A 12,276-nucleotide genomic window follows, 5' to 3' on the forward strand; every position below is an offset into this window, starting at 1 on the left:
TGATTTCAGACAGCAGGAGGTAAAAGCAGGTTGATTTATAGCTGAAATGGTCAGAAAGTAGCAGATGTTAACATTAAATAAGGAGCAAAAAAAAAAAACTCTGCTATGGTAAAATCTGCAATACTGGATTTGAACTGCATTTGGCAGAGCCTTTAGCTATCAAGCTCCTCTCCTATGGAACCAACTCCCAGTCTCAGTTCAGGTGGCGGACACCCTCTCTACCTTTAAGATTAGACTTAAGACGTTCCTTTTTGATAAAGCTTATAGTTAGGGCTGGATCAGGTAACCCTGAGCCCTCCCTTAGTTATGCTGCTATAGGCCTAGGCTGCTGGGGGGGCCCATGATGCTCTGAGTTTCTTTCCCCTCCCCTCCTGCTCTCCTCTCCTCAGACCATTTACCATTCTATATGCCACCATTACACATTACTAACTTTGTGTCTCCTCTCTCCCGTAGTGTGTCCTCCCTCTCTCCCTGTACCTTTCTGCAGGTTGCCCTGGCCCTGGAGCTCTATGTTTCTGAGGAGCAGTCACCTGCCACATCCACCTGCCCAGCGCTTGATTGTTTGCTATTGTCTTTGTTGTTTTCCTTTTCTTTTCTCTCTCCTCTATCCACTCAGCCCGACTGGTCGAGGCAGAAGGCCGCCCACCAAGAGTCGGGGTCTGTCGGAGGTTTCTTCCGAGGGAGTTTTTTCTCCCCACTGTTATTACTGTTTTTACTATTTTCTTCTGTATGCTGTGCTCATGGGTGTTACTGACGCCCCTCACCCCCTTTTCCCCAAACTAAACCATAAATTATTTTTTTAATTGGAAAAAAAAAAACATTCTTTGTTTTCAGCTTCTCAAATTCAAGTTTTTGCTCACGTTCTTTGTCTTATATAAAAGTAAAATAAATATCTTTGGGTAATTTGAATGTCAACTAGGGCCTTAGTAAGTTATGAAGGTCATATTTCTGTATTTTCTGACATTTTCAAAATCCAACAATTCACCAATTAAATGAAAAAAATAGGTGGAAGATCTACTAACAGTGGAAATAATCATTAGTTCAAAGCTGTCTATGTAGCGTTAACCTGCACTGGTTCACCCTTCCTCAGAAAAACAACTCATAAAACAAGCTTAGGAGGAAAACAAATGGAGGAAACCTTCAGTTGGCAAGAAAGTGAATAAACCAATTTCCCAAAATATCAAACTACTTTTAAGTGTTCCCTCCAAAGACCAAGAAAGCTATACAATGTAGAAAACAACACGTTTGTCAGGTGAGATGATACCTGGTGGAGATGGTGCCATTCCTCAGCAGCCAGTTGACAAGCTCCTTTCCCACAATGCAGTTCGGGTAGGTCCTCAGCCAGTACCTATGGTCCTGGAATTCCATCCCTGTGTTGTTGTGGCAGATTTTCTTCCACAAGTCCTTCAGCTGGGAGGAGTCCTGCAAGAAATAGCATACTGTGTTACGGTGCTCAACTAGTTTTGTTTTACTGCTTTATCGTTGTTCCTCTTTTAAGATTGGATTAGCATGAAAAGGGGAAGCATCAAAGAAAACAATGAAAAAAATATTCTAAAGGAATAAAGCAAGGGGATGAAAATCAGTGAACTGGAAAGAATGAGGGTGTTCCCACCAGCAGGATCTTCCTCTCCTCCTCGCTATGGTCGAGCTTAGTGCCACTCTTGGTGCCCAACATGGCTCTGCTGGTTGTTGGGCTGATGGAGCTGTCGTAGGAAGGCACCATGGAGGATCCAGAGCGGTCCAGCGACAGGTTAGTCACACTGGCAGATCTGTGGCAGAGACAAGCAGGGACAGTTCTCACTTCTTGATTGACTTACTGTAACTGTAAGGGACTTCACCCCCATCCACGGGCAACACTCTACATGCAAGCCTAAAGCAGCGACTGACCTCTTCCTGGCGGGTGATTTGTCTTCTTGTAGCGTCGTCAGTCTGGTAGCGAGGCCACTGTTCTGAGGCTCCTGGTGAATCATACTAATGAACACACACAGACAAATTTTGATTCCTCCTCATACTGCAGTAACCTTTACACTTCCTCTATGTCAAATTTATGATCAGTGAACATGAGCATGCAGAAGACCGTTTCATTAGAGAACCAGAGAGCCTTTACTTACAGACCGCTAAAGCACAGACAGATATGAAAAGTGAAAGAACAAACAGCAAGACTCACTTCTTTCTCATCCCAATAGGAGTTTTTCTACGCCAGGAAAGAAAGAGGAAACAGATTTTTTTTTTTCTGAGGCAGGTTGATAAAGAAAATAAGCAGAGAAATCAAGTACAAGGTTATAAAATGCATGCACGAGCCTTTAAACAAACATGTCCCTGAAGATTTTAGTAATTTGGCTGTTCTGTTCTGTGCATGGTTTTTTTTTTTTTAATCTGTGATAAATAGAAACTGTTGGGTAACATGGTATAAAGCTGTCCCACAGAGCCTTGTGCTTTCTTTACATCTCACTTAATGAGTCTTACTAATTGGCTGTTGCAGGCTTAAACTTCTCTTCATAAGAGTTGGGTCCAACTCATATAAATATTAAACTTTAATATGGCATAATTTGTTTCATGTGACTTGACCATGCACAGGGTACAGGACATAGAAAGCATGCAAAGATATTTTAAACAGCAGAAAAACCAGACGGAGAAAGAGCAAGTACAGATGGAGGAGGCTGCACCATGTGCTTCCTAACATGTCAAAAACCACTGCATTTACTAATAACTGAAACATCATCATCAGAGAGGCGTCTGATTGCTTCCAGATTCATCCTACAGTTGGACACCAAGCACAAATATCCACCAAAGTCATAAAAAAACCATGTTCAGAGACCAAAAGAAGCAGGAGTCCTGCAGCAGGTGCGCTGGCCACCACAGAACCAGAAGAGGCAGGGGACACTGAGGCAGCCTGAATCCACTGAACTGTGGCAGCTTCTCCATGATGCTGGAACAACCTACCTGCCAGGTAGAAAACACCGTGTGCAGGTGAACTGGGGGGGGTAGGCTTTTCTCTCTTTACTGCACTTCGGATGAAGTGATAAATAAAAACTATTTATTATTACTATATGAATGACCTTATTTTTGAAAGCATATTGACTTTACTTTCAGTGCCTAAAAAGTCCACACATGTTTGCAGTTTTGGTGGTTGGAGGTCCTGTACAGGTAAGAAAGAATGATGCATGAACAAGCTAATACTGAAGACATTATGCAGAGCGAGTGCTTTCTTTCTGCTTGTGTTTGGACAAAACCAAATTGGCAATCAGTGAACAAGCAGGACTGATACCGAGTCTCAAAACATAATATGAACTTGTTTCTATTTGGACTGGTGAACTAAAAAAATAAAAGCTTAGACTCAAAAAAAAAAAAAATCCATTTGATTTGATTTGACCCACCTCTGCCAGTTCAGGTCTTCTTCTAGGAAGATGTTCCTGCTGGACTTGCGCCCACCCACAGGGGTCCGAGGCTCACTGGGCTCCAGCACACACACTGAAGAGGGAGAGTCAGACAAGGCACTCAGGTCCTCTCCAATGGAGCCCGAGTCGGCTGAGTGGGCGTAGCTTAGTGCTATTTTACGGCAGTATGTACAGGCCCGCAGGTCTCCTAGATACACAGGGAAGATGTCCAGGAGGAGACAAAGACAGGGCAAGTCAAGAGAGGTGGACGTGAGACGCCTTATGTTAAAAGGCAGTTGATTTTTCAGGGTTTTTCACAGCAGTGAAATTATGTTAAGACATAATAAATAAATCTTGAGTACGTCACTTACCTGTGTAGCCCATGAACTTCCCAGGGATTTCCTGGTTGCAGCAGCGGCTGCAGAAGATCTGGCCACACAGTCTGCAGTGGTGGCGACGGCGGAAGGTGGTGAACTTCTCATTGCAGTCATAACACTCTTTACACTGGCTGTCAGGCATCCAGTACTGCTTCAGATCACTGTCCTGAAGGGGGACACCAACCACAGTACACAGTTTTTACCCACAGAGACGTGCTGTACGTGTGCAGCTACACAAACTAACTGACTCCACAGCAAGCTAGAGCTGAAGCAAAGCTAACGACTTCAGACAGTCATTAACTGCAAAGGATGTTCCACAAAATATTAACCCTGACGATTTTGTGTGACTGTCCAGTTACTTCTGGACTCCTACACTTTGGGAACTAAGTGTTAGAAGGGCTTCAGCTCCTACTGAGCTCTTTCAATACTGATGTATTCCTACTCAAAGTAAAGCTGGGACTTCACTGTAGTAACTATTATTTTATCTCACATTAAATCTGCTGAAGCACAGATAATGAAGAATAAAGCATGTTGGGGCTGCAGACTGCAGATTCAAGAGCTTAAAATGAAAACAAAAACAAATGGAGAGCTGTGAATACCTGGCTCCTTCCCTCCATGATTTCCTTCAGCCTCTTCAGTGCAGTGCGAAGCTGCACAGCTGTGCGAGGGTCGTGGTTGCTTAAAGGGGTGTCCGATTTCCTGCGGCCATCTACGGTCACACACACAGCGCACAAATGAACATGATGACTGATAAAAGCCTACTCGCTCTTTAAATTGTGCCCAGCTGCATTGTCAAACATGCCTTATTTTAAAATATACTGACAGTAAGTTAAGTGAACTTCATTATAGTGCATTTAAAGATGACAACTAAACACTTGACAATGCACTTAACCACCTAATTATAACTTCCTTAAAACTTGAATGGAAATGTGTATAAAAGAACACATGATGCAACCAAGAAAAAAAACTGGCCAAGAAACAAAAACATGAGTATAAACTGTTAGCTATAAAATCATTCATGACAAACATCGTTCCAATTATTAGTACCTGAGTGGAAAAAATTAGGGCAAACAAAAGGCTAAGAAGAAGAGGCTCGTTGAAAATGCAAATATCAAAACCTACACACACACTTGCATGCACTCAGACACACACAAACAGTTTAAGGCTAGCTTGTTACAGTCAAGCTAAAAGCATCTGTATTAAACCACACAGTGCAGAAGACCCTCACCTGGCCAATCCACTGCAATCAGAAAAGACATGAGAGTGGATGTTACAGCCTGCATATGCAATCAGCTTTCTGATGTCTTCAGCAGTAAATATTTTTCAACCCCAACATCCTGTTTGTATTTAAGTCTGCTCCATTACTGGCAAAATCCTCTGTTCTGAAAAGTAAGCAGATTTTTTCCAGCCTGTCCCCATCTGTTTAAAAAAGAAGGTTTGATCCATGTGGAGAAATACTGACACTGAACTATCTTCCTGGAGCAGAATACTACAAAACATTGACTCACACAGAACAAGCTTATTTTCCTATGTCGACAAAATAATGACTGGAGTGTCTGAAATTCACTGAATTTTCAATTCCACTCTAAAACATGTTTCGCTTCTTCAGTGTTTTGATGTTTAATTTGATTTACAGATCTCTCACCCTTGCAAATGGTGCTATTGTGCCTTATAAATGTAGAAATCTGCTCCAAAACCAGTTGTAATGTGGAGAGGTGCTGTCGAAGCCTCCTGTGCCCCAGACTCACTGAACAGCACTGGCAGCAGTGCAGAGACATTATCTTCTAAAAGGTTCTGAGTGGGACTAACCTCTCTAACCAATCAAAGATTTTCAATTATTTCTGCTTCATCAGTAAGTTTTACTGCATTCTCGTTTATTGTAAACTTCATAAAGGACAAATATCTGAAGAGCTGGGCAGAGTGTGACAGAGCATAGCAGATTGCAGTGGAGCAGGGAGAGGGAGCGCTGGGCGGAACAGACTGGGTTTATATGGAGTTTCATGCTAGTGCTACCTTAAGTTACATCCTGTAGCTTTAAGTTTGATGTCTAATCAGTGACCTTAATGTATTTGTTACAAGAGAGAGGATGCAAAATGAACCAGCAAAGTTTTAAGTAACAGACATTTCAATCAACAAATGTGTAAAGCAAAAGACAATTAAAGATAGGCAGTGTTAATGCCAGAGGGAATTAAATAAATGTCCTATCACACCTAAACCCACTGTGTAGGTCTGTACAAGGCAGCAACATTTTACAGACTTGTAAAATAAACATAAAGTCATAAAATATATCATTTAATCCCATTCCAGATATTGTAAGACCATGTCGTTTGGATTGTGTATGCAAGATCATCCTACTTCAAGATCTGGACACATTCGGCAAAACTGACTAGTCATACTTTCACCTGTAGCTGAAAAAATTCTTGGAATCTATCACAAACCTGCTTCCTATTGGAGACAACTTCACCATCTGATGAAACACATATTAACCTCAGAGGGCAACACCTTCACTCTCTGTGTTTTTTGTTTTTTTTACCGGAGGCAGAGGAGGTGCGTCGGAGGTGTTCAGGATGTTGTTTCCTGTGTGTCCTCGTGGGATAGGGTGAGCGGGTAGGACTGGACGACCAGCTGCTCCTCTCTGACTGAGAAGGGGATGGCATATCGGGTTTCTCTGAAACTGTTGAGGGAGGTCGCCCCTCCTCTACGCACACACACAAAAAAAGAGAGAGTCACCTGTGGTCAACACATCTGCAAGTCAAATACGCTTCTGTGGTGTAATAATATTTGAATATCTTTAGTGGAAAAAGGTCTAAAATACTTGCATATACTTTTGTATGGTTTGATGTTTCTATTCATGTCATATCATAATTATTTTGATAACAACATTTATACCCCGTGGGCCATGGAAAGGTAGCCCACCTCCAAAAGATGTATGACAGAACAGGTGACAGCATGCTGGCAAATGATGCCAGGAACCATCTCTTCACATATAAGTCCTGAACATTAGAAAACATCCCCCCCCAAACAGGCAGCACTGAGGCAGTACATCAAGCAGACCTGCTACCAGGCTAACAGCTGGCACTGGTCTTTACTCCAGATGTGCTGGACCCATCAGACTGGGCATGGACAAAGGCTTCATGGCTTCTACAAGGTGGAGAATTTTTTTCACACCTTTTTTGTTTTACAAATTATAACTTTGGCCATTTTGTCAAAATAAGGAATCTGAAACATGCAAAACCTTTTTAATACTAAGGAGATAAACAAAATATCAACTGATAAAACAGCCTAAGATTAACTGCAGCCCTGAAAGTATTAAAGAATGAAATGTTTATTATTATGTCAGGTATATAATATGTCCATCCTGCAGGAGCCCACAAGACACCATATGTTCAGACAAGTCAGGCCCAGAGTGCTGCTGAGACACTCCTACAGTAGAAAAGCAACTCACCTAGTCTACATTATGATTTATGGGCTATATACAGTAGTTCCAAGGAAATCAATACCATAACATTTAGTCATTTTACAGGTGACAACAGTAACAAACTTAAACTCATCCAAACTTAAAGAGCCATTTTAGTTTTTGCTCATCTGTGCACCAGCCTGTTTAATAACACTGTTAACTCACCATAACTTGTATAGCACAAGAAATTTAACATAACTTTGTTTCTATATATTCCAACAGAAGTCAAATAAAGTGCAGTGCTCCTTTAATAATCACGGGGGGCTGGTGCTCAGAGTCAAGGCTACATGAGTCATGTGGCTCTCTGCTTCTTGGCACCAACAGTTTCTATCACATGACTCCACAACTTGTAGTTAACTTCCCTGTATGTAGTAAACCTCTGAGAGATACTGCTCAGTACAGGTTTCAGCTCACTGTGAGGTCTGGTGTGTTTTTGTCTTATAGGTTTACTCTGCTTTGTTTACAGTAACAAGTGAGAAAATATAATCCAAATCAAGTTCTATTCAGTGATCTGTCTCATAACATTAACAAATAATGCTGTTTGAATTGGTGGCAGCTTAGTTCAGTTTAAAGGACAAAGTTAATGGTTGCTTTGTTGTTTATTTTAACTTTCAAGCATCAGAAATTAAGGTCAAAATGTCTGTTTTTTAAGTTGAGTTTGCACTACATTACCTCATCTCTGTCAAACCACCAGATTCAGTCAAACATGACAATGTTCACACTTCTGTGCCGGTTTGTGTGAGACTTCTAAGAAATGCTACAAAGCTTTGACTCGTGTATAATAAAAAAAACAAAAAACAATCTAGCTGCAGTGGCCAGAGAGACTTCGGTGCAGGGATGGGCAATGTCTATTGAACTGGCAGATGATGATGGGTATTTAAGTCACAATGCCGGCTCACCATCACATCATGATGTCTGTCAGCCCACTCTGCCTCAGAGTAACTTTAACATTGAGCATTTTCTTAAAAGCATATCCTAACAAGTTTATATATTATTATTATTTTAGAATACATTTGTCATTTCAGTGTGTTTATACAGTACATAAGACATGCACACACTGGGCAGCATCACATGATTGATTTCAAGCAGAATCGATCATGTAAACCAGGAATTTAATTCACCTTTTTCATACTCAGAATCAGAATCAGTTTATTGGCCAGGTGTGTTGGACACATGAGGAATTTGACTCAGGTACATTGGTACAAAGTACAAAGTGCAAAGCTCCAGGAAGTTTGACCTGCACCAGGAGCTGCTGATACAGTTCTACAGAGGAATCATCGAGTCTGTTCTCTGCACCTCCATCACTGTATGGTTTGGCTCAGCAACCAAACAGGACAAGTACAGACTTCAGTGGACAGTCAGGACTGCAGAAAAGATCATTGGTGTGAGCCTGCCCTCTATGGAGGACCTGTACACCTCACAGGTCAAAAGGAGGGCAGAGAGGATCACTGCAGACCCATGTTAATACTGCTATTTTGTTATATTACACAGCCTTATTACACCTGGCCAATAAACTGATTCTGATTCATGCTGTGTGTGTATTAAGACAGATAAATTCATCATACATTTCCTAAACATCATTTTAAAAACATGTCTATCATTTTGGACAGTCTGTGATACAACACAGCCACCTACCTGTGACTCCTAACTGGGTTAGAAAACTTATTTGAACTCTTCTAAATACTTGGGAGTTGAACCCAGCTCTCATCACAATTCACTTATTCTTACTTCTTTGTATACACTAGGGCACAACTGTGTCATTCCCCTAACAGTGACACATTTCAGGCCAGAAATTCACCATGAGTGGCTTCACATAGACCAGATGACTTTTTGCTGCACTTTTGGTTGGACTACTGGAGGTTTGCTGTGTCTGACTCAGACTGCTGAAGCCTCATTTTAACTTCAAATAAAAGTATTTTTGCACAGGGCGAGGACTATGGATTGTGTTCTCCATCACTTACACTGGATACATATTAGGCAAACATCTTTGCTATGAACAGGACAAATTATTACAGCAAGCAAAACTTCATTGTTGACTATGGTTTTAATAAAGACCCAGTGCCAATTTGCCAGCATGTAAAACAAATATTGGCTAAAGGTTGCAGCAAACAAAACACTGGTATATAATGAAGCAACATCCATAACTTCATCTAGATGTGTGTAGGCGCTTCTGACCTTTGCTGCTGAAACGAAATAGGTTGACAAACGAGCTGTATGCAGAGCGGAGTGGAGGCTCATCCTGCTCCGGAGTCAGTGGCTTGAAGTGGGTCAGGTGGGAGGGACTGGTGGGCGAGATGACCGGAGGCTCAAAGCTCCAGTCCGTTGAGGATGATGACGAGGACTTGTCATCAGCAGCCATGTCCCCGCTACTCCTGCTGGCAGGCAAGATAAAGAACAATTTAAACAGGTGTAACTGATCGACTGGCTTTAAATGGTCATTTGCTCAGTGTCAACTTAAATCACAGATGCTACTAATGTTAAGCTTACTTCTTGATGTGGACTACTGTACATTTATTAGAAACAAATTCTTCTGTAAAATTTGAGACATAATCAGGCACTAGAACTAACATTATGTGTATAAAAACAATACACCCAGTGGCCAATATATTAGGTACCCTGTCTTACATAAAATGGCTTTGATTGACACTGTCAGAGCAGTATTTATTTAACTATATGTTTATTATTGACATTTTGGTTAGCATGTTTTTAAGCTTTCTTCAGTATCACTGGATTATTTTGATAATCCAGTGATAGCTGTTTGTGTAGCCACAGGTGATATGCAACAATGAACTGCTACTAACTAATTTGTCATAAGTTTAATGCTGCCAGTTTATTACATTGTCCAGAAATACAGGCTAAGAAACTGGGCTCAGTTTGTAGTACAGAGCATAACTGACTGATTTCATGGTAACATTGTACTAAATACTCTGGTTACAGCCTCCAAATGATAGGAACTGTAGTTCCAAAACCTACATGCTGATTAAACTCCAAGTATAAGTACAACATAGAACAATATAGCGGGACAGGCCAAAGGTCATAAAATAACAGAACTCAGTTAAACCACTACAAATAGGTGCAAAATCACAACAAACTTAATAAAAATTGCCACAGAAAATTAAAAGATTAGCACAAAAAGATGCAAAACCATCTCAAAACAGACACAAAACTAAGGCAGAAAAAAAGACCATACAGAGACACAAAGGGACTGCAAAGAAACCCAGGACTATCAAAATAAAACCAAAAGCCACCAGAATTATCATAAAATGATGCAGTACTCCCATAAAGACACACTAAACAACTGATAGGCCTTTAACCTGCCTGTGCCCAGGAGTCCAATCTGTCATATAGGAGTGACAGCATCTATTAATATGAACTGTTAAAACACTGACATCTCCAGGGCTCAGAATATCTCATCATCACTTTAGTATTCATAATGACAATTTCACTTCTTGAACTATCACAACAAATGAAGAAGACATTTACTGCAACCTCTTAATAATCCTAAATATTTTGCAGCAAAAGGGGTATGACATGTTTTCCAGTAAACTACACATTGCCTCTATGATATAAATCTAAAATATCTAATGTTTGATCCGGCTCCGAGGACAGCTTGCCCGGATGATTACTGCGCGGGCTGTCTATGCCACAGCCGCTACATACATGACACTTCCGATTATTTAATTACTGCGTGTAAAGGAGGAGATCTACACTTACCTTTTGTAGAAAGCTATAGATTTTGAGTTTGCAATGCATGCCATTTTAGGTCAAATGCAGAGGAAAAAGCAGAAGGGGACTCATCACACTTTCCACCTCATCATGTGATCACAACAGGCGGAAGCATGACAGTGTGAGCTAAGCATTAGCCCTACATCGCATCGCACAGCTAATGAACAGCTAAGACTCACCATCACTTGGATGTGACTGTAGAAGTATTACGACCCCGACGTCAACCAGTGGATGCTGACTAACTTAGCCAGAAACTAGCTTTTAAGATAGCTATCAACTGAAGTAAGCTTAGAATTCAACATTTAAGGTGAACGTTAGAACTATTCTCCGTTTTTCTCCTCCTAATGCTATGAAACGATGCTAGATATCCTGGTCAAAGCCTTACAGCTGTTTGCAACCCATGCTCGGACCTGTGAAGCATGTGTTTTGAAGAAAATGTCAACTTCACTACTTTCCACCATCTACAGTAGTTCATTTAAGACCACATCTACATCAAAACGCAACAGATTTCGACTTTTCAGATCTACACAAGGAGAATACAAAGACTTTAAAATGCGATTTCAGATTAGACTTGTTCTATCTATGAAAACACAAAAAGAACCATTTAATCGCTTTCGATCCACCCAGACCACATATAGCTCAATACAACAATATTTAGACTTAGAAAATGTAAAGTAACATAAAGACTCTGAACGCAACTTAACAAAGATTAATACTATTTTAAGTAGTCTTTACACTCTTCTTGTTAATCCGGATCAAATTTGCCAAATCTAATTAAATGAACTGTCGTATCAGAAGCTAACTTCAGTGTCGTATCAATTCAGCTAGCTAATTTAAGCAGCTATATCATTAAATTGATAAGTCGTCTTATTTTGCTATACCTGCCATTTACCACTAAATTAATGCAGCGTTTTATTAGCAGTTGTTACTTCAAACGCAACGCAGCTGATTTTTCTTGCGATAGCCAACATATCTTATCCATATGTGCATTTGTAACTACACTTGTATTTAGATATGCTAGCTAATGTTAGCCTCTTAAGCTAACTAACCGGTTGACAGCAATAACTTTGTTTTTGGAACGTTAATGTATGAAATACGACAGAACTGTTATGACAGCGAAAAATGAGGATTACCCGGTCAGTATATGAATTCGGCATCACTGTATGAATTTGAAGACATCTGTAAAACACCTGAAAACAGCCGACTCCCATTCACGAGCAGCCCTGACGAATCGAGACCTGTATTGAATTTAGCATTTATGATCAAGAGAAAAGGCAGCAGAGCTCCGAGTTATCGATCGAACAACTCTATTCTAATGATATGCCGCCATCTAGTGGGT

General features: G+C 40.6%; 1 protein-coding gene across 6 annotated transcripts in view; it reads right to left on the minus strand.

The window, feature by feature from the left end:
* Nucleotides 1–12,179, minus strand: part of pikfyve (phosphoinositide kinase, FYVE finger containing) — a 39,211-nt gene extending 27,032 nt beyond the window's left edge. For 2 of the 6 annotated variants that reach the window (XM_020620020.1, XM_020620018.1), the window contains exons 1-10: nt 10,926–11,043; nt 9,387–9,586; nt 6,288–6,452; nt 4,354–4,463; nt 3,749–3,920; nt 3,378–3,585; nt 2,168–2,194; nt 1,888–1,971; nt 1,613–1,769; nt 1,265–1,422 (exon numbers count right to left, since the gene is read on the minus strand). In XM_020620020.1, the coding sequence (XP_020475676.1) occupies nt 1,265–1,422; nt 1,613–1,769; nt 1,888–1,971; nt 2,168–2,194; nt 3,378–3,585; nt 3,749–3,920; nt 4,354–4,463; nt 6,288–6,452; nt 9,387–9,586; nt 10,926–10,969 (1,325 nt within the window). In that variant the 5' untranslated portion in view covers nt 10,970–11,043. Of the gene's footprint in view, nt 1–1,264; nt 1,423–1,612; nt 1,770–1,887; nt 1,972–2,167; nt 2,195–3,377; nt 3,586–3,748; nt 3,921–4,353; nt 4,464–6,287; nt 6,453–9,386; nt 9,587–10,925; nt 11,044–12,070 lie in introns of those variants that run through there. The other 4 variants (XM_020620019.1, XM_020620022.1, XM_020620023.1 and 1 more) reach the window with 4 other exon arrangements.
* Between the last annotated feature and the right edge of the window lie 97 nt (nt 12,180–12,276).

Source organism: Monopterus albus, unplaced genomic scaffold, assembly GCF_001952655.1.
Source record: "Monopterus albus unplaced genomic scaffold, M_albus_1.0 scaffold231.1, whole genome shotgun sequence".
Taxonomy (NCBI): Eukaryota; Metazoa; Chordata; class Actinopteri; order Synbranchiformes; family Synbranchidae; genus Monopterus; species Monopterus albus.